Genomic DNA, 19,365 nt, shown 5'->3' on the forward strand with positions numbered 1-19,365 from the left:
GTGGGGCTCCGTGGTGACTATGGAGCAACAGGGTGACCGTGTAGGTGCCGATGGTGACGGTGTGGGTGGCCGTGTGGGACGCGGCTGTGACCGTCTGGGGTCCCAAGGTGACCGCGGTGGTTCCCCGTGCGGCCCCGTGGTGACAGCCTCGGGAGGCTCCTGAGGAGCCTGCTGTGACCCCGTGCGGCCAGGGGGACTGCGTGGGGCTGCGGGGTGACCCTGCGGGACGCCGTGTGGGACCCGAGGTGGCAGCGCTGGCCCTGCTGGGCACCCCATCGGTGTTGACAGAGTGCAATCTCACACGTCAGGTTAATTAGGTGGCATCATTTTCAGCATAATTGCACAGCACAGGTCAGTAGATAATTAATGACTTTCGGCCGCGTCTAACAGCTGCAGGAGGATGCTGGGGGAAGGGACGGGATAGTTTTTTTAAATCACACCAGGAGCTTGGGGGCTGGCCCTGCCACTACCTCCCCTCGGGCCTCCTGGGTGTTTCCTGCCCTCTGCAGCCCCGGGGTTAACATCCGAAATATGTCACACGCTTTTCTCTTTTCAGACATCTATGTCCGCGTCACCCTCATGTGTCCTTTCTTCCCCCTATAAGGCATCTGAGATGGACACAGACCCAGCATCTTGGAAGCTACCCTGGAAAAAATGTGGGCTGGTCTGAGAGCGGCCCCGAGGATCCGTGCTCCCGAGCGTGTTGGTGCGGGCAGCGGGACCCCTTCCCTGCCCAGATGTGCCCCCAGCTGCCCGTCCCCCCTGCGAGAGCCCGGACCGGTGTGTCCCCTCCACCCAGTGCTCCCCTCCGGAGCTGTGGCACTTCGGTTCACAGCCGCAGAGCCAGGCAGGGTGAGGACAAACCCAACCTGCGTGACAGAAGTGTGTCACACGTGCCTCCTCTGCATCCCGGCAGCGCACAGGTATTTATGGCTGGGCGCCTGCCCGCCCTGCCCCTGCTCGCCCCCGCACCCCTTCCCGCCCGCCTGGCCCCCCGGGGCGCTGCGCCTCTCACCCCGCTGCGAACCTGCTCCTCGTCCTGCTAATGACACAGCAGCCACGGGGACAACGTGACTCCAGAAGCTGCAGCCCGAAAAGGAAAAAAAAAAAGAAGAAGAAGAAGAAAAAAAAAAAACACAGAACAACACACCAACAAAAAAAACCCCAACCGAACAGCCCTAAATGCGCACAATCAAGTGATGACTGTTTGTATTTCTGATGCTTTGAGGCCAGCTCACTACCCTTCCTCCCCATAATATGCAGGATGTTTGGGAAGGGGTATTTTTCTTTTAATAGGGTGGCGTAGTCACAAAGCTTTAAAGAAATAGATGAGTGAATCGTCTATGGTAATAGCAACATACCACGAAAGGGGCACAGTGACAAAGTTCAAGTCTATTTTTAAGCCTTCCTGGCAGCATGTAGGTGCAGACAAGAGTCCGTGCCCCTTTCTGCTGCGCTGAAGCTGTAGACATGGCTGATGTCCCCGAACCAGTTCGGTGTCACGATTGTTTTTGCTCCCTGACGAAAACTATGGGAAGAGGGAGAAGCCTCAAGCTGTTTTGAAGATTGTGCAACGATGCTTGGGAGCCTACCTGCTTTTGCTTGAGTGCTTTCCTCGCTCTCATTTCTCAGGATGGGACAGGAAGGGAAGTACAACCAACTCGGACAGCCCTGGTAATTGGACTCGAATCCTTCGTATGCCCTGGGGGTGAGGTGGGTGCTTCTCAGATAAGCAATCTCATCAACTTTACACTTGTGTCCCATCTGGAAACAGATTGCTGCTGAAGTTCACCACCACCTGAGAAACAAGCTTCGGGTTTGTTTGGGTTTTTTGTTTGTTGGTTGTTTTTTGGTTGTTTTTTTTTTGAAGATAATTGTATTAAGGAAATCAGGGAGTGTGAATTCGCCGGAGGTAATAAGATCTCTTTATTTTTATTCATAGCTAATTCGTTCTTTCGGGGAGGCGATTTCACGCCAGAATGCAGTCTCCGAACAAGCAGGATGACTGCGCTGCCTGTGCCGCCCATTCGCGTGGTGCCAGCCCGGCCGATCGGCTGCTGAGACAGAGAACCATGAGCCACTCCAGACACATGGGCAAGATAAGGAAAAGACTGGAGGATATCAAGAACCAGTCCCTGAAGTTGACAAAAGTGGATTTCAGCCACAACGAAAGCATAAGATTGGCCACCGACGCCTTCCTGGATGGTGGGACAGATTCTTACCTCGAAACTTTAAGCAAAGAGGGGGAGGTGGATTTCCTCTCCTCGGTGGAAGCCCAGTACATCAAGGATAACGCCAGGGAGTCCTACTATGCACAGGAGCCCGTGGCCCCCGAGGGGGCGGCTGCGCCGAAGCAGAACGATGCCGGGTCACTCCCTTCGGGGACCTACTTCCCCACCATCTCTGACAGCAGTGAGCCAGCCCTGCTGCACACATGGATTACAGCCGAGAAGCCCTATTTGAAGGAAAAATCCACTGCCACGGTGTATTTCCAAACAGAGAAGAACAGCAACATCAGAGACATCATACGCCGGTACATCAACAAGACCACTCAGGTAAGGGGAGGGAATTGCTCTTCCCCCTGCACTTGGTTATCCTCCTGCTCTTAAAACGAGCAGGTAAACACAGCGTTTCACCCGGGCCAGCCTTGTTTGCTGCAGTGTAGCTCTGCTCTAGAAAGTGGCAGTAAAGACCCTGCTGCTGTTGAACACCAGCAGTGCTTTTTTTGAGTGTGTGTGTACTCACACTAACACCTTTTTATGTTACCGACTTAAAAAAAATACGTGTTCCCTCTTTTTTAAACTCACATTAACTTGACAGAGCAAATGTGCCATAGAAAGGGCAGCTGAGCTCTAACCCTTCTCATGCATCACCAGCAGGTTGGTTTGCCCCCGTCAGACCATTGCACAGGTAATGATTTAAGCTAAAGTGAGGTCTGAGCCATTAGCAATTGTTTTAGGGTATTCACAGGAGATGCAGGTGAAGGGGAGCCCAGAGAAGGGCTGACATGCCAGCAGCTGTCCCCAGAGGAACTAAGTTATTCAGAAAAGAAGACCTTTCATCCCTAATACATTGTCAGTGTCACCAAAAATGCCACATGGGCTCCATACAGAGTCTCTGCAGACTCATTTGGCAGAAAGGAAAGGTGCAGCTGGTGCCCCTGACCACAGACAAGTGACAGGGGGGCCACAGAAAGGTGCCAGCCACAAGCCAGGCTGCCCACACTGTGGGAAACCACAGTGAGCAGCTGGAGTGTGACAGAAAGTCTCTGTCATGTGTGTTCTGTATTCTCCTGTTTTCCTGGAAATAAAGTATTTGACATCTCAGGGCTGTGTTTACCATCATCTGGGAGTCTTCCCCTTGTACAAACTTGAGATGCCACTGGCAGTTTCACAGGGGAACAATCAGGAACAAAAGCAGGCTGCAGAGCCTGCTGACTTCATTACTCTCTTGTAAGGGCAAGTGCCTGGTCTGAGAACCCTGAGTGAAAAGAATCCTTGTTTGCAACTGCCCTGTCAAAGGCTGCAAGTGCTCAGCTCATCAGGGGAATTATAGATCAGGCATTTTAAGCTGATGGCATCAGAAAGATACAGTAACAGAAGAAATGTCTCTGGGATGACAAAATAAGCATCAGGTAAAGTATCAACCCAGGCCAATTTTCTGTCCCAAGAGGCAAAAACTTCTAAGGAAAAAAAGTGGGAAATGGAATATAAATCCATATTTCACATGACCTTCTTAACCATCTAATTTACATTACAAGAGTCTGCTGGAGCAACACTTACAGTATAAATTTGGCAACTGCTTTTTTAGTACAGTTTTTCAATGACAGCATTTATTAATTAGTGTCTAATAAGACTAATATCCTAGTATTGGATATATCAATTAATGACTTAAAAAGACTGTGTTTGTGGATAACATCAAACTGCAAAGGTTTGGCAGGTAGTACTTAAATCTTAACACATTTATGGAATAGCTGTGAATCATTAATTTTGGGCAAAATACGTGAGAACTACTGCAAGTAATGGAGGGAAATCAGGTGCAGAAATAAAAATTTGGAACAGCTGGTGGAAAAGCAATACTAGAGAGAGTGGTCGGGAGCCATGGTGAGGCTGGTTGGGGTATTGTGCCATTTAAAAAGACAAGGTGAACTAACAGTAAGTGTGGATGAAAGATTTTGGACATAGTTGTGCCACTTACCTAGCACTGGCAAGGCCCTTTCTGAAGCCCCGTGCTTTGACAGCAGAAGGAAGATGTGGGATCCTCACTGCTCCATGAATAATTTGGCTTGTCTGAACAGGGTGCTGGCCACACAGGATGTGCTTGGTCTTGCAGCATTTCCTCGTGTGTGCAGGTGTGGGCACAGGCTTTGGAGTAAGATTTGGTGCAAGTTGGAAGCAATTAGTAAGACAGATCTGCAGAAATACTGTAAAGTTTGTTTTGACTGTGACTGCAGTTAGTAAGGGTTCCTTCTCTAGTCAATGGAGAAACAGGCACTTTCTGAAAGTAAGTCAGGTATTAGCTGGGCTGAATTGCTCTAGGGAGATGACCTTTCCCATGGACAATAGCAGACACCAATGAAGACCGGCACCTTCATGAGGCTGTTCCCAATGCTGAGCATCGGGACTAGAGTATGGAAGTGGGTTTATAGCACATCTGCTGTTCCCGTGGTCCATGCTGGCTGGAGGCTGTGCATTTAAGTAGCTGTTGGGGCTTTTGTGCCCAGTCATGAGACTTTTACTGCCAGTGGTGAATTGGGAAGCATGGATGTAGGGTTAAAATGAAGCAATTAGTTTATAAATCATTATAAAACCTAAAAAAAGATGGATGGAGTTGTTGCAGTCGGTTGCCCCAGCACCAGTGGCAGGGTTTAAAGCCAGGACCATTCCAGGCATAAGACATAACAGAAGAAGCCTCATCCAGAGATTTCAGCTGAATGCATGTGACTTATGAAAGCTAGTCAGGCCTTTGGCAAGGGCTGCAGTCTCCTATTTTAGCTATTTTATTCTCCACTTAGCACTTCCAATATATTTCCTAGTGCTGAAATCTCACCTACAAACTCATGGGCCATATTGTGTTTATGATTAAAGCTCGTATGTGATACTGGTGTTATATGAGCAAGTAAACAGTGATGCAATGTGTCACTTCAATGTACTGATTCAGGCATCTAGGGAGAAAACCAAAAGAAATATCCATGTGTCTCCAAAGATTTGTATTGGTTGGAATATTAAAAAAAAATATGAAAATCTACATTTCAGCAGCCTCGCAGACAACCTTTTGTAACTTGACTCTGCTACTGACTCTGTTTTGTCCCCTCTAGGTGCTGGCTATCGTGATGGATGTGTTCACAGACACTGAGATTCTCTGTGACCTCCTGGAGGCAGCCAACAAGCGCATGGTCTTTGTCTACCTGCTGCTGGACCACAGGAATATAGATCTCTTCTCGGAGATGTGTGACAAGTTGCAAATTGCTGAGGATCTCTTCAAGGTACTGGGGCTCTGGGGTACTATTAGGCTCAGATTGCTCTGCCTGACTTTAGGCACTCTGAGCTAGAAGCATGCTTATGCTGGGTCAGTCCACCTTGTAATTAAAAGGGAGCAAGAGATTTCCAGAGGTAGCACTAGCACACCTTATTCCCCTCTGAAGATGCCTACATTTTTCCATGGGTGTTACAGGAAGTTAAGGCATAGAATCATAGAATCATAGAATATGCTGTGTAGGACATCTCAAGAATCACACCATGTGCCTGAGAGCATCATCCAAATGCTTCTTGAACTCAGGCAGGTTTGGTGCTGTGACCACTTCCCTGGGGAGCTTGTTCCAGTGTTCGACCGCCCTCTGGGTGAAAAACCTTTTCCTGATATCCAACCTAAACCTCCCCTGATTCAGCTTCCTGCAATTTCCCTGAGTCCTGTCATTGGTCACAGGAGTGAAGAGATTAGTTCCTGCCCCATCTCTGCCCCTGGTGAGGCAGCCACAGACTGCAGTGAGGTCACCCCTCAGCCTCCTCTTCTCCCAGCTGAATAATCCAAGTGACTTCAGCCACTCCTCATAAGTCATCCCTTCCACACCCTTCACCATCCTCGTGGCTCTCCTTTGGACACTCTCCCATAACTTGATGTCTTTTTATAATGTGGTGCCCATTTCTTGAGATGAAATAAATCTGGGCCGTGAAGTCTTAAAACAGAGCTTAAATCCCCTAGTAGAGTTGTCTGACACGTAAGCATTAAAACTGCTTCTGTTTAATAACCCTGCAGCAACTGTGGTCTGGCAGCCACAGGTAGCAGGCACACAAAACTCTCTTGCATGGTAGTATCTTGGTTCCACTAAGCAGTTTCTGATAAAACATGTTGTTAAAGCTCTGTTTCAAAGATAATGCCTTGAATTTAGCTGGCTGTTAGTTTAGTCCACCTTCATCTCCACCAGAGGGAACTGACCTTAAAAATAACCTCTTAGGCACCGTTTCAGTTGTTGCTTGAGATGCTGTAGGGCACTTCTGGCACCTCCATGGGGATGGCTGATAATGCAGTGGACTTCCAGAATGGCAGGTGGAGGGCTGGCAGGAGATCTGAGGGCATCTTAAGAACTCCAGACACTGGTGTTGCAACAGCTGAATTCCACCCCAACTGAAATTAATAAAATATGCTCATCCCAGTGTTTGCAGGGCTGCAAACTCCTGCTCCTTAGGAAGAACAATCCTGTGCTATTTATTGTAAGGATGTTGCTGCAGTACACAGGCTGGGACAATGTGTGAGTTGGTGCCACTTGTTTACTGAGGCCTTGATTCTGCAACAGGTGGGTACAGACTGCAGAGTCACATCTGGGTGCCCAGCCTGCCTCAAATGTGCTTGCTCTGGTACCAGGACGTCGCAGAGGGTCACGTTGGTCAAACTGACCTGTGTCTCTGCTCACACGTGGTCTTGCCTCTGATCCTGCAGGGCAGCATCTGCCTGGGCTGCACTAGAAGAGCAGCATGTAGGTCCTTGCAGGCCCAGCTGAATTGGAAGAGCTGGACTGTGTCATGGCCAACGTAAAACCAGATCTTACAGCCAGAGCAGGTTGTTGCTGGGGTGTCAGTGGAGGTCACGGGCTGCTCTTAGCTATGGACACATCTGCTCATTTCAGTAGCAGAAGCATCAGCTCTATCTGTGTGAATCTTCATGCAGGTTTAGATCCCCATTGAAACAAGTGGCAGGTGAAAGAGCTTGGTGAGGTTTCCTCTATCCCCAAACCTTCAAACAAAACATTGAAGAGTCCATGAAGAAATCATAGCAGACTGTCATGGTTTGACAAACCGGGACACAGACATTTGGGATAGGAAGAGCTAGAGGCAGTGGGGGAGAAGGGCCCTTTCTTTCATATTTTAAAATAATAATAAAAAATAATTCACTCTGTTCTTTTTTTTTTTTTTCTTTTGCAGAATATTTCAGTCCGCAGTGTTACTGGAGAGGTTTACTGTGCCAAATCAGGCAGGAAATTTTCAGGACAAATACAAGAAAAATTCCTTATCTCTGACTGGAGATACGTGCTCTCTGGATCTTACAGGTGAGATAAAACCATTGCAAGTCATGTCTAAGTGCTCTCTTATGACTTCTAGTTTTACTTCACAAAGAAGTACCATGGAAACTTCTGTACAGGTGAGAAGCTTTTTTTAAAAAATAACCACCAAACTCTCATGTTTTCAACTATGTGCTCTTTTTAACTTCCTTTAAAGGTGATGTCAGTTGGTTATGGAGTGTAGTATTTAATTTAAATGTTCAGAAACTAATATAAACAACTTTACCAGTGCAGCACTAGTGCAGAACTAGAAATATGAATAGCTTAATATTATGCTTTCCTCATCTTTGGGTCCTCAGATGCTGTGATCATGAGACACGATACATTTCCATGTCCCTCAGGATTCCTTAATATAGAATGTAGAATGTGTCACTCAGGTTAGTTCTCCGTATGACAACTTTAGTGATTAAAGCGAAAACAGAAATACTTCAAAGACTTACTGCTTTTTTGTGTGTTTCACTAACAGGTAAGCAGTATGGATCCAGGTGACTGTTGTAACTTCCCTTTCTTTTTCCTTTTTTTTTTTTTGTGAGCAGAGTCTGCAACTTTCCACTGTTGTGCTGCTATAATTACTTTAGGTAGAGGATGTAGCACCTCAACAACTGGGTTTTTAATTAAGATCTAAGATCCTCAGGTCAGGGAATTTCAGGAGACACTGAGCTTGCATCAAATGAAGTTCCCACGCCTTGTGGCTACATAGATCAGCTTCACGAACTACCAAAGTGTATCTTAGAAATCCAGATACAAAAAGATGAGAGAAAAAAATTACAGAGGTGATTATTTAATTAAAAGGATGAGATTGTTTTTCTTAATCCCGGTTTATGATTTGGAGGCTTAAATGCCTCCAGTCTGATAAAGCTGTTCCTCCAGGAAGATGACATAACTATAGCAGTGAAGGCAAAGGTGAATACGTGAGGTTAGCCCAGGCTGCAGGAGCTCAGCTGGCTGCAGAGGCAGGCACCCAGTTTTCATTCAGTTTCCAAATGAACCATCAGGCAAAAATGAGTGAACAGTCACAGTGATTTTTTTACTGGCTGCTCTGTGGTTTTCTTGGTTTTTTCCTGTGTTTTTTTTTTCTGATCCCTCACCAAAGATGTGTAGAAATGAAACAGTAGAATTATATAGAGAGTAGAAGTGAAGGGTGTGTGGGAGAAGAGGGACAGAACAAAATCGATTTTCTTTAGCCAAGAAGCTTCCTATTGGCTTCTCTTCTCAATCTGAAAAGAAAAAAGAAAAAAGAAAATCCCTTAAAATCCTGAGCAGAGTCACTTTTGTCATTCTCTACTGCTGTTGCAATGTCTTCTAACCTCAAGGGCCCTGTCAAACTATGTAATCCCCATCCAGCAAAGCAAGCAGGGAGGGTGGTAAGGAACAAATCCGTACACTCTTTAACATCAGTGTGCTCAGCGCCAGTCTGCAGATCTCCATGGGCTGTAGCTGCTGTCAGTACGTGGCATTTCTGCAGGCTTGCAAGTTCTTGCTATATTAATCTGAGAGTTTTCTGTTACCCCTAAACCTTATCCATCAGCCTCTGCAGGTATAAACAGGAATGATGTTGAGTAAAACAGGCTCAAACTCTTTTGCAATGCGTTTGTTGGAAATCAGATTGGAATAGATCTTAAAACTAATACAAAAGAGCTTAAAACTAATAAACCAGCACATTTCACCCAAGTGCTGGGCTCTGCGTGACTTTGTAATAGCGGCTGGAACAGGTTTAGGAAATGAAACAGCCCTTCAGGACACACTGCTCTGAAAGGGATCCTGGCTCACTGCTTCTAGCCCAAGTGTTCGGGGACACAACCTGTGCGCTTAATTAACAATGAAAAGGACTGAAGCTGGTGACTAGTTAGAGGCAAAGGAACCACCACCAGGTCTGCAGCATCTCCTGCTCTGGAGTGGTTTTTAAAACCATGTTAACCAGCTATTGCTTGGGTCAGTGTTGGCAAGTGTGGTCTTGCCACGCAGGGCAGGCTGGAGCTGAAAGCTTCTGAGGGCTGTTCCAGCCCTGTGTCTGCACGAGAGCAGGTATGAGGAAGTATTTTAAATTCCAGTTTTCCTCTCAGTTTTTATTTCCAGTCTGGGCTGCAGCATGTGGATGCAAAATTTGGTTTGCTGTCTGTGTGTTACACTGTTCCATCCTAAGGTAACTATGTTAGTCCTTTGTTAAATATATATATATTTTTTTTGAAGTTAGTGCCTGAAATCAGTGCTCCTACAGAAGGTAATATGAAAACAGCAGGAAGCACAGACCTTGATCCTGAGGGGCAGCTGAGTGCCCACCCGGCTGCCACCCTAAAAGCCGTTGGCTTCTTTAGAGCCAGTGTCTGACTTCTAACACTGGGGTTCTTTGCTGAGGGCTTTGGTTCAAGTGGGGTATCCCAGAAGTTACCCCACCAGCAGGCAACACTAACTCGAAGTGCTAATTCAAAGCTGAGCTCAGCTGAAAAATCCAGACCTCTCCATTTCAGAGTGAATGTGTGTGATGCTGCACGTTACTGCAGCACTGTCATCAGGAGGGATGGGAGCATCCCTAGTGAACTGCAGCTGCACAACTGCAGAGCCTGCACCCAGAAAATAAACAAGTCCAGTGCAAAGGAGGATTGGACAGGAAAGGTGAGGTTTGATTCAGACAATCATAAATTCAAGGATCCAGAAGAGGACATAGGTTTTGGGACAAAACCCTAGAAAGACAGCTGAGAAGTATCTAATAATGACTGAATTTGTGATACAGCTTTGGCCCCATGCTAGGCAGTACTTCTTTGTGCTTTCTCTTCTTTCTGGTGTGCTGCACTCCAAGATAACTGGCAGAAAAATTATTCTTCTGGGCAGACAGTGACAATAACAGACTTTTCTGAGCCCTTCCCAAAAGAGCACTCAGAATTGTAAATGAAGGAGCAAAGCAGGACCTAACATCTAAACAACAAATTTCCTCTTAGAATGCAGCTAATGAAAACCTGTGAAGTCTTTATGTCCATTTCTGTTTTGCTCTTCAGCAAAGTGCAGAGAATGTAACTGACTCACTCCATGAGTGAGACAAGCGTTTGTCTAAAATCATACAGGTCTCACCTTGTTATTTTACAGCTGACCTCTTTGCCCTCAGTCCATGGAGAATCTTTAAGCTATTAATTCAACAAACTTTCTCTGCTTGCCAGGCTTACAGATAAGATCCATGAGCCACAAATCAGTATCTGTCTGTCAGGTATGCCTGATGTGGGAGTAAATGATCAAAATTGGGCACAAGAGTTTTTTTCCTCTTATTTTGCTGGGTTTTGAAAAGTCATTTGTAAGTGTAATTGATTTTTATTTCTCTCTGATTTTTCTTTTATGAACTAGATCTATCTCTAGCACATGAAGTATAAACTTGCCACTCCACACCTCAGCCCTTTCATGAGTTTCTAACCTTCAGCGTAGATATCCAGACTAATTGTGTGTCTTTGTATTTGTTCCTGGCTTATTATTTCCTTCACAGTTAGGTGAAGGACATGCAAAGTTTAGAGAGGGCTTCTTAGAGAACAAAGGCAAGGCTGAGCTAGCACAGCAGCTGTTACCCACACAGAAGGGAGTTAGCTTGCTGTGCTGTTTGCCTCGGCTCCCAGGGTTTTGTCCATATTTAGAATGATTTGAACAAAGTGGATGACGAGTAGCTGTATTCTAGTAACTTAGAGCATATTTTCATGTCCAATCATAAAATGTACAGCATGTATTGTAGGGTTGCCTGGTGGCATTGAACTGCTGAGTTCTTTACTCCTCCCCATGCTCCTGAAGCAGCAGCATAAAACCCCTTCATGCCCGAAGCCCAGCCCTCTTTAAGCACACTCCAGCCAGGCTGATGTAAATCAGCTGTTTCAGGCTGTCAGTCCCACTGAGTTTCACAGGAGTCGTGTCAAAACATGACAGGAACAAGATTTAAAGTGCACACACCTACAGCCATATCTGGCTCTCAGCAATCCTCGTGCAAATCCTAGTGCAAATCCTGCATAAAATCAGGCAGGAATACCCGGAGTAGCGTTTTGCCAAGACAGAACAAGCTCGGGTTCAAATCCAGCACTGCTCTGTCTCCCCTGTGGTGCAGCTCCAGCCCCGCTCTGCTCAGGGAGTCGGTGCATTTAATCCTCTGAACTGTGCTCAGGTTATTGATGCTGCTGCTGCTCAGCCCAGGCAGCCTGCACGGCACAACCTGGCTGACTTGTGGTTTTGTGAAAGAGCACAAATTCTTGTTTGCCAAGCAGATTCGGGAAGCACATAAAAGAAAAATCATTTTAAAGCCATGGGGTAGCCTAAGGTGTGTCTCTGGACTACCAGAATGAAATCTATTGCTGTGTTTCTCCCTTACTTTATAGCAAAGTAGGGGGTTGTTTTGGTTTTTTTCTGATTTTTTTTTTTAAAGGCTTTAGGAAATCTTTAGAATTTTATTTTCTCTGTAGTGAACATAAGCTTTTGTCAGGTGTGGCAGCTTGTTTTGTGGGAGGGGGCTGTGGCAGGTTGGGGTTTTATGTGCTTCTCTTGACTAATGCAGAAAAGGTATGGCAAAATGAACAGCAATAATGTTATTTTTCACTGACCTTTCCAATGTCAGTTTTGAGTGGGTGGGAGTTACCAACTGACACAGCACTCTGCAGGGAGGGTACGATTAATGTGTGTGTAGATGAGACATAGTAAGACCTTCATTTAAGCATTTTGCATTGAAGAGAGGTACCCGAAAGAGGGGTTTGTACTCCTTTCCATGGAACAGACACCCAAACCACGGGTGTTGGATCTGACATTTAGTCCTGCAGTGGATCTGGATCACCGCTCCCTTGAGGAGGTTGTATAACTTTATGAGGTTTCTTGGAGGTTTTTGAGGCAGCTGCAATAACAAATCTTGATCCAAGTCAAAGAGCACTGATGTGAACTGACCTGAAATTCAACTGTGACACCATCTTCATCCTGTGTTTGGACAAGAAGCTTCAGCAGGAAAAGGCATTTGCCTTCTCACCACGCCTGCAGGGATCTCCAGTTCCTAAGGGCTGATGAGAACGCTAACCCTCACCTTGTCTCTCCTTCCAGCTTCACATGGCTCTGTGGCCAGGTTCACCGCAACCTCCTCTCCAAGTTCACAGGTCAGGTTGTGGAGCTGTTTGATGAGGAGTTCCGACACCTCTACGCCCTGTCCAAGCCCGTGAGGGGCCCGAAGTCCCCCCCGCGCGCTTTGCCCTTCCTGTTCAGCAAGAGCTGGGCCCCCCAGCGCAGCCTCCCTGACAGCGACGAGGAAAGCGCCAACACTCTTTCCGACCCCTTCAGCAGCCTCTCGGCTGGCAGCGCCCACCAGGCCAAGCGGCCCCCAAGAACTCTCATGTTCAGCAGCAGCTTCACCCCCCAGTCACCTCTCCACAGAGTTAACTCCTTCCACGGCCACGTCTCATTCACACCCCCAGCCCCACCGATGGCTGCCCAGCCTAACTACTACCAGCCACACTACGTGGCCGATAGTGCCACCGTTCCCTACAACAACATGAACATTTACAGACCCATCAGACTTAGACCAGAGGACCAGAACAGGACAGGGTTAAGCTCACCCTGGAGATGCCTCCACAAAGCTAACCTGTTTGCATAATAACCACCTTGTTTTGAGTTGCAGGTAGACCTAGTGAGGACCTGTTTAGCAATCGCTTGTGTGCTGATGAATATAGACATTCTATATAATACAAAATGAGGATGATTTCAAGCCTCTTGTTTTGTTTTGCTGCTCATGGAAACCTTCGTTTCCCTAATTAAAAACCCAAGCCTGCTAACATGTAAACCTCGGGTGCATCACCTGGGAAGAACACACCTAACCAACACTGCTCACAGCGCAACACGGGTGCTGCCTGTCCCCTGCAGCACGTTTGTGTAGCAGCAGATTGAGGCGGGGAACTGCTTCTCATGGCCTGGCACCTGAAAGGGGGATAAGCCGCAGCTCATGACTCTGCATTTTATGCCCTTGCTTAAGGAGACCGAAGGCTGCTATTCAGGTGCCACACGGTGCGATGCCGGCAGGGGCAGGGACAGCGGCAGGGGCAGGGACAGGGACAGGCTGCCTTCGTGCTGTCACTGCACCTTTGCCTTGATTGAGGAGGACTCCTGTAGGGCTGATGGGGAAGCACAGTTTCCACCAGTGCTGTTGCCCAGCAGCAAGGACATCTGCTGGCAGGGCTGCTGGGAAGGAGCCTGCTGACCATGACACGGACCCAGACCAACAGTTTGGGTTACAGAGGACATCTTGCAGCCACCATGTGCTTCTCTCTGCCCATCAGTGACACGGGTGCCTTCCAGCACACTTTGTCACAAACCTCCAGTCCCACCAGCTCAGAGCAATTTTCCTCATTGCAGCAGAGTTCTGTGGAGTTGGAATGGAAAACGAAGCTGAGTAAAGAAGCAAAGTCCTCCTTAGTAACACACCAGGACTGAGTTCCAATTCATTTAATAGCACATGGATCTTAGAAATCCTCTCAAAGGTTGTTTGATTGCACATTAAGTTAGAGATAATGATGCTTTATTTCAGAATTCTTCAAGGTTTCTAATTTTTTAAGAGAAACTGGGTGTCCATCTCTATTGAATACAGAGGGAGTTACAGAGGTTCAGCAGCTTGAACCAAAAGTAGAGAAACTTTCTGCCAAGCAATCCAGGAAAACTATGGCAGCATCCATAAGTGAAGGGCAAAAAATTCTAAGAAAATTCAGGAAACAAACGATTTACATCGAAATCCCAAAGTTGCTAGATGCCTAACATCTATTGATGTCTCAGTAGATAATTTTTTTTACAGCTGCTTTACATCATCTTTCATTTTACTCCAACAGAAAACAGCAACCTAAACACATTTGCATATCTGGCCCATTTTGCCCAACTTCTCACTCAAAAAGGAAATACAATTTAATTATTTAGGCTGTGGATGATGAAAATTGTGTGCAGCTGTAAGATCTCAGATTCTCATCCTTGGAAAAGCAATCATTTTGAAAGCATTCTGGTCAAGTTTACAAGAATATTTTGAAAATTTCGTATTACTAGGATGATGGACATGTCCTGCTCTAGCTTATATTTTTTTTTTAGATATTTTTACCCCTGGTATGAAATTTTAGAGTCCAGAATAAACCATTGCATATAATTGTAAATTCTGTACATAACTTTTTTTGATTCCTTGGGAAAAGGGGAAAGTTGATTTTCATTCTGATGACAACTCTACTTAATTAACTCAATATGACAACCACTCAAATAAAATACTTTCATGAAAATCCCTTTGAGAATCATTTTGTTCCTTCATGTTCTCGACCTGTGCACCTTTTTCCTCTTCTCTTCCAAAAGCTAAATGAGTTCCATACAGTCAAGAGTCCAGGTGAAGAGGAAACACATTTTGTTTCTTCTGAAGTCAGCAGGAACAGAATGAAACATACATGGCCCTCCATCTAATTAAGATTTTTCTTCTAAATTTGGTTCAGTTCCCTGATCCCACTGTGGCCCAGCTGGGGGTGGCACAGAGGAGGACATGGGGGGAACTTTGTAGACCACTGCCTCTGAAGCCTTCCTTTTCTCAGGCCATGACCCATGAAATCCATGAAGAAGTGCTTTACATGTCTGTGGGGCAAGATAGTTTGCCTATGGAAATCTTGGAGGACACAGCTAATGAAAAGTAGATAACAGAGAAGCTAAGAGCCCTGAAGGAGCACTGTGAGTTAAAAAGAGCCAGCTTCAGCCCTGGCTCAGGGATACAACTTGTGCTGGCTCTGCTGACAGCTAAACTTGAACAGCAAATTAATGGAATTTCAGTTTCGATGGAAAACAATAGTTTACAATTTCAGCAATGAGCCACGCAAAAAACCCAGACCTTTAACAGGCCCCTACAAGCTTGATCATTCAGTGATGAGGGGAATGTGTGGTTACAGGCAGCAGCAGGAACCACCTGTCAGGAAGGTCCTGGCAGGATGCTGACATGCTTTGTCTACCTGCTGCAAGGGCAGGGCTGGGATAAACACTGCTCCCACACAGCACACCCTCATGTGGATGACACCAAGCTGTGTGGTGCAGCTGATTCACAGGAGGCAATGGATGCCATCCAGAGGGACCTGGACAGGCTGGAAGAGGGGGCTCGTGAACTCTGTGAAATTCAACAAGGCCAAGTGCAAGGTCCTGCACCAGGGCTGGGGCAACCCCCAGTATCAATACAGGCTGGGGGATGAAGGGTTTGAGAGCAGCGCCGCAGAGAAGGACCTGGGGATACTGGTGGATAAGAAATTGGTCTTCAGCAGGCAATGTGCATTTCCAGAGGATCTAGGACAACTGGCCACCTGACAATTCTACACCTCTGACTCTCCACCTGGACAACTGTATGTCAGCCAGCACGGTGCTGCTCCTTCCCACCATGAGGCACCATGTCGCCACTTCCTTCCACCCCCAGCACCACACCACAGCTTCTCCCTGCACACAGGGAGCTCCACAAAGCCCTTGAACATCATCAGGGGCTCTGTGGGGTGCCCTGAGGAGCCCCAAGCTCCTGGCAGTGAGCAGTCTCCCACAGGAGGTGTGGGGAGGCTGACAGTGAGCAGTCCCTGCCCTGCCTGCAGGGCAGGTTCCATCGGGGGAGGAGGAGGGCAATGGCAGGACAGGCAGAGTTTGAAGCCAAACACCTGAGCACTGCCTGGTGGGGGAGCCTGCACTTTTGTCAGCCTCTCTTTTTTTTGGGTTTGTTCTCTCTTTTTCTGGGGAGTGATGGTGTTTTGTAAATTGAGGGGCTTACGGGCAGGACATCCCACCACTCAGCATCCTCTCTGGTCCCAGGCCATCAGGAACACAGGGAAGCAGCAGCCTCTCCCACCCGCAAAGGGCAGAACCAGCACCAGAGGGGGCAGTGGGAGGCAGCGGGGCAGCACCTGCTCCCCAACTTCCTGGGCAAAACCCTCCTGTTGCCCTCCCCACCTTCCCTGCAACCTGCCTGAAGATTAACTGGTTGTGCTTAAGCTGGCCAAAATTTTAGGGTTTGTATTTTATGTTTGATTCAGTTGCTTTTATCTCATGGTGATTTTTTGGTATCTCACATTTGATTGAGTTGCCTTTATCTCATTGTCAATCTAAGAGGAGATAGGAAAAAATCACAATGTGAATCGTGAGGATGCTGGGGTGGTGGGATGTCATGCCTGTTAAGTCCCACAATTTGAAAAACAGCAACCCACAAAAACAGATTTAAAAAAAAAAAAGAGTGGGTCTGACAAAAATAAAACAAGCATGGGCACACCTTCCAAGCCGGTATGTGTCCCTCTGGGTGGCATCCCTTCCCTCTAGCATGCCTAACGCACCACACAGCTTGGTGTCATCAGTAAACTTGCTGAGAGTGCACTCAATGCCACTGTCCATGTTGTTGACAAAGATGTTTAACAGCACCAGTCCCAAAACTGACCCTCAAGGAACACCACTCATCACTGATCTCCACTTGGACATGGAGCCATTGACCACAACTCTTTGAATGTGACTGTCCAGCCATTTCCTTATCCACTGAGGTCCATCCATCAAGTCTGTGTCTCTCCAATGGGACATAGCCAGGACAGCTGGTCCAAGCTGACCAAAGAGATACTCCCTACCATATGACCTCATGCTCAGCAACAAAAGCTAAGAGGAGGGAAGACAGGAGGGGGCATTCGACATTAAGGACCCAAACCATCCTGTGATTCTGTGATGAAGAAAACTAAGTAAATGTCACTAGCTACAGCACTAACATGCTCCCTCACCTCGGAGCCAGCAGTATTCAAACACTCAACAGCAAGACACACAATTAGATTGTGTTTGTACACAGCAACTATTTCAGAAGCATCAGAACCAGGGTCAAGGGGTGCTTCTCAAAGTGTTAAAACAACAAAACCAAACCTCAGTAACTGTTAATGGATTCTCACTTGCAGTGTGCAACTCTTAACATTCATTTTTTAACTCAGTGTGGAGTACTGGTGCATGTTCTAAAACCAATAATAATATAATGCCAGCCAAAACATGAAGAAATCTACTACAGGCAGATGTACAATTATGCAGAATGTAGAAGCAACAATGAGGCATTCACATGCAAGAAGGAAATGCAAAGTCCCTCAAGAGATACGATCAGAAACAGAAAACTGGAGTCAGAAGTGGCACGCCAAAAAAGCAAGGAGCAGGCCAAAAAAGGAGGGATTTAAGTGGCTGAGATGAGAGATAGCCAGGCATAAGTGGGACAAAGAAATATTTCATAGCCTCAGTGCAATAAACACTGGTTATTTGGAGCAGTAACTATGCAACATGTTCAGAACAACGTTCATGTTGTTTTCTTTGCAGTAGCTAAAAACAACATTTTTGCTTTATTGTTATGTTTGAGAAAATACTGCCTGTTCTTAAGAACTGCCACTTGCCTTCCTCTCCCAAAGCCCATGGGGAGTTAACTGTTGTGTTGCCAGTCTAAGAGACAACCACAGGTCAATCTGCATGCACACCAAAATGTCTCCAATCACCTTGGCTATCAGCTGTATATTTTGGACATCTCAACACAATCACAACATTTGGGAAGTATGTAATTGGCTGCTAAAACAGCTCAAAAGATATTTTCACCTTCTAAACTGTGGAGCCAAATAATTTGTCGAGTTCCCATGAAATATCCATACAAACCTGGTTCCACAAAAGCTGTGTTCTACTGTTTTAACTACTTAACCTACTCAAGAGCTGTGACAAACAAATTATAGCCTATGTGGCTACTCATGACTTTAAGTTTAAGAAGAAACTGGGAGAAGTCCCTATTCCAGTTTTTTGCTGACATATTTGGCATCAAACTTTCCATGTTTGCTGTGTCATTGCTGTAAGACTGTAATTCTACTGTTGAGGTCAACATTGTAATTAACTTCCAGCACATTATGGACAGTCTCTACTGAAAACTTACGACACCAGGTTAAGTTTTAAAAGCACCCCCAGCCCTTCAGGCAGGTTTCACTGCCACCCAAATATAGTGCCCTACACACACACCCGAATTTCCACCTAGCAAAGCACACGCATGATTAAACCAGATATTCTGTAATACGTTATGAGTGGATTAGTGCTTATCCAAGTATACTTGCCAAGCCATCATCTTTCATAACAAGCTGACCAGGATGTGGTTTAATCGCATTAAGTCACCGAACTATCGAAGATAATTTGACATGGCTGAAGGCAATATTCCATTTTTCAGGAGAGGTTTTACAGTCAACTTAGCAGAGAGCCACACCATACCAAGGGTTACTGACAAGTTCCCTAACCAGTATCTTAAAGCTTTAAAATTCACCTTAAAGCAGAAGACACAAAGTGTGTTCACATATGGTGTATCAATGGTGAGTTACCCAGTTTCAGCACTCTTTGGTACTTCAGAAAGAAATCACAGGAAAACATGAAGAAAAGTCACAGCAAATTATGTGTAAGAGATTCCTGATTTTAAACTATATCCGCTAAAGAACACTTCTACAAAAAGCAGCAAAGACTTTAAATCTCTCTGCTTAAGAGAAGATGGGGCAAGAGCACACCTTGTTTGCCTCAAACATAAATTATTTCAAGTAAAAGAACCTATGGATAATTTCTGCCTTTTTCTCTGGAAGCCCAAAGCACAGCATCGAGGCTTCAGAAAGTAAAGCAAAGTGGTGTCACTATCAAGTGAAAGTATAACATAAGGAGCTGGGTGATGCAGAAACAAGACTGCCAGTTTTCACAGCACAGATCTTCCTTGCAGGGTTTCACAAAGGATATGATCTGACTAAACACTCATCAGTACGTATAAACAACTGGCAGAGTTTTTCTCCTCTGTCACCTAAGCTAGTTCTACACCT

At 46.1% G+C, this 19,365-nt stretch overlaps 1 protein-coding gene across 2 annotated transcripts; it reads left to right on the plus strand.

The window, feature by feature from the left end:
- The first annotated feature begins 1,450 nt into the window (after positions 1 to 1,450).
- On the plus strand, positions 1,451 to 14,806 carry FAM83A (family with sequence similarity 83 member A). Of its 2 annotated transcripts, none has more exons than XM_051612380.1 (5): positions 1,451 to 1,713; positions 1,943 to 2,555; positions 5,318 to 5,485; positions 7,419 to 7,543; positions 12,602 to 14,806. In XM_051612380.1, the coding sequence occupies exons 2-5, from the start codon at positions 1,980 to 1,982 to the stop codon at positions 13,146 to 13,148; spliced, it is 1,416 nt and encodes a 471-aa protein (XP_051468340.1). In that variant the 5' UTR covers positions 1,451 to 1,713; positions 1,943 to 1,979; the 3' UTR covers positions 13,149 to 14,806. The 2 variants fall into 2 exon arrangements, with proteins under 2 accessions (XP_051468340.1, XP_051468341.1); XM_051612381.1 differs by having other exon boundaries at positions 1,451 to 1,674.
- The last annotated feature ends 4,559 nt before the right edge of the window (positions 14,807 to 19,365 follow it).

The sequence above is a fragment of the Apus apus genome, chromosome 2, assembly GCF_020740795.1.
Source record: "Apus apus isolate bApuApu2 chromosome 2, bApuApu2.pri.cur, whole genome shotgun sequence".
Taxonomy (NCBI): Eukaryota; Metazoa; Chordata; class Aves; order Apodiformes; family Apodidae; genus Apus; species Apus apus.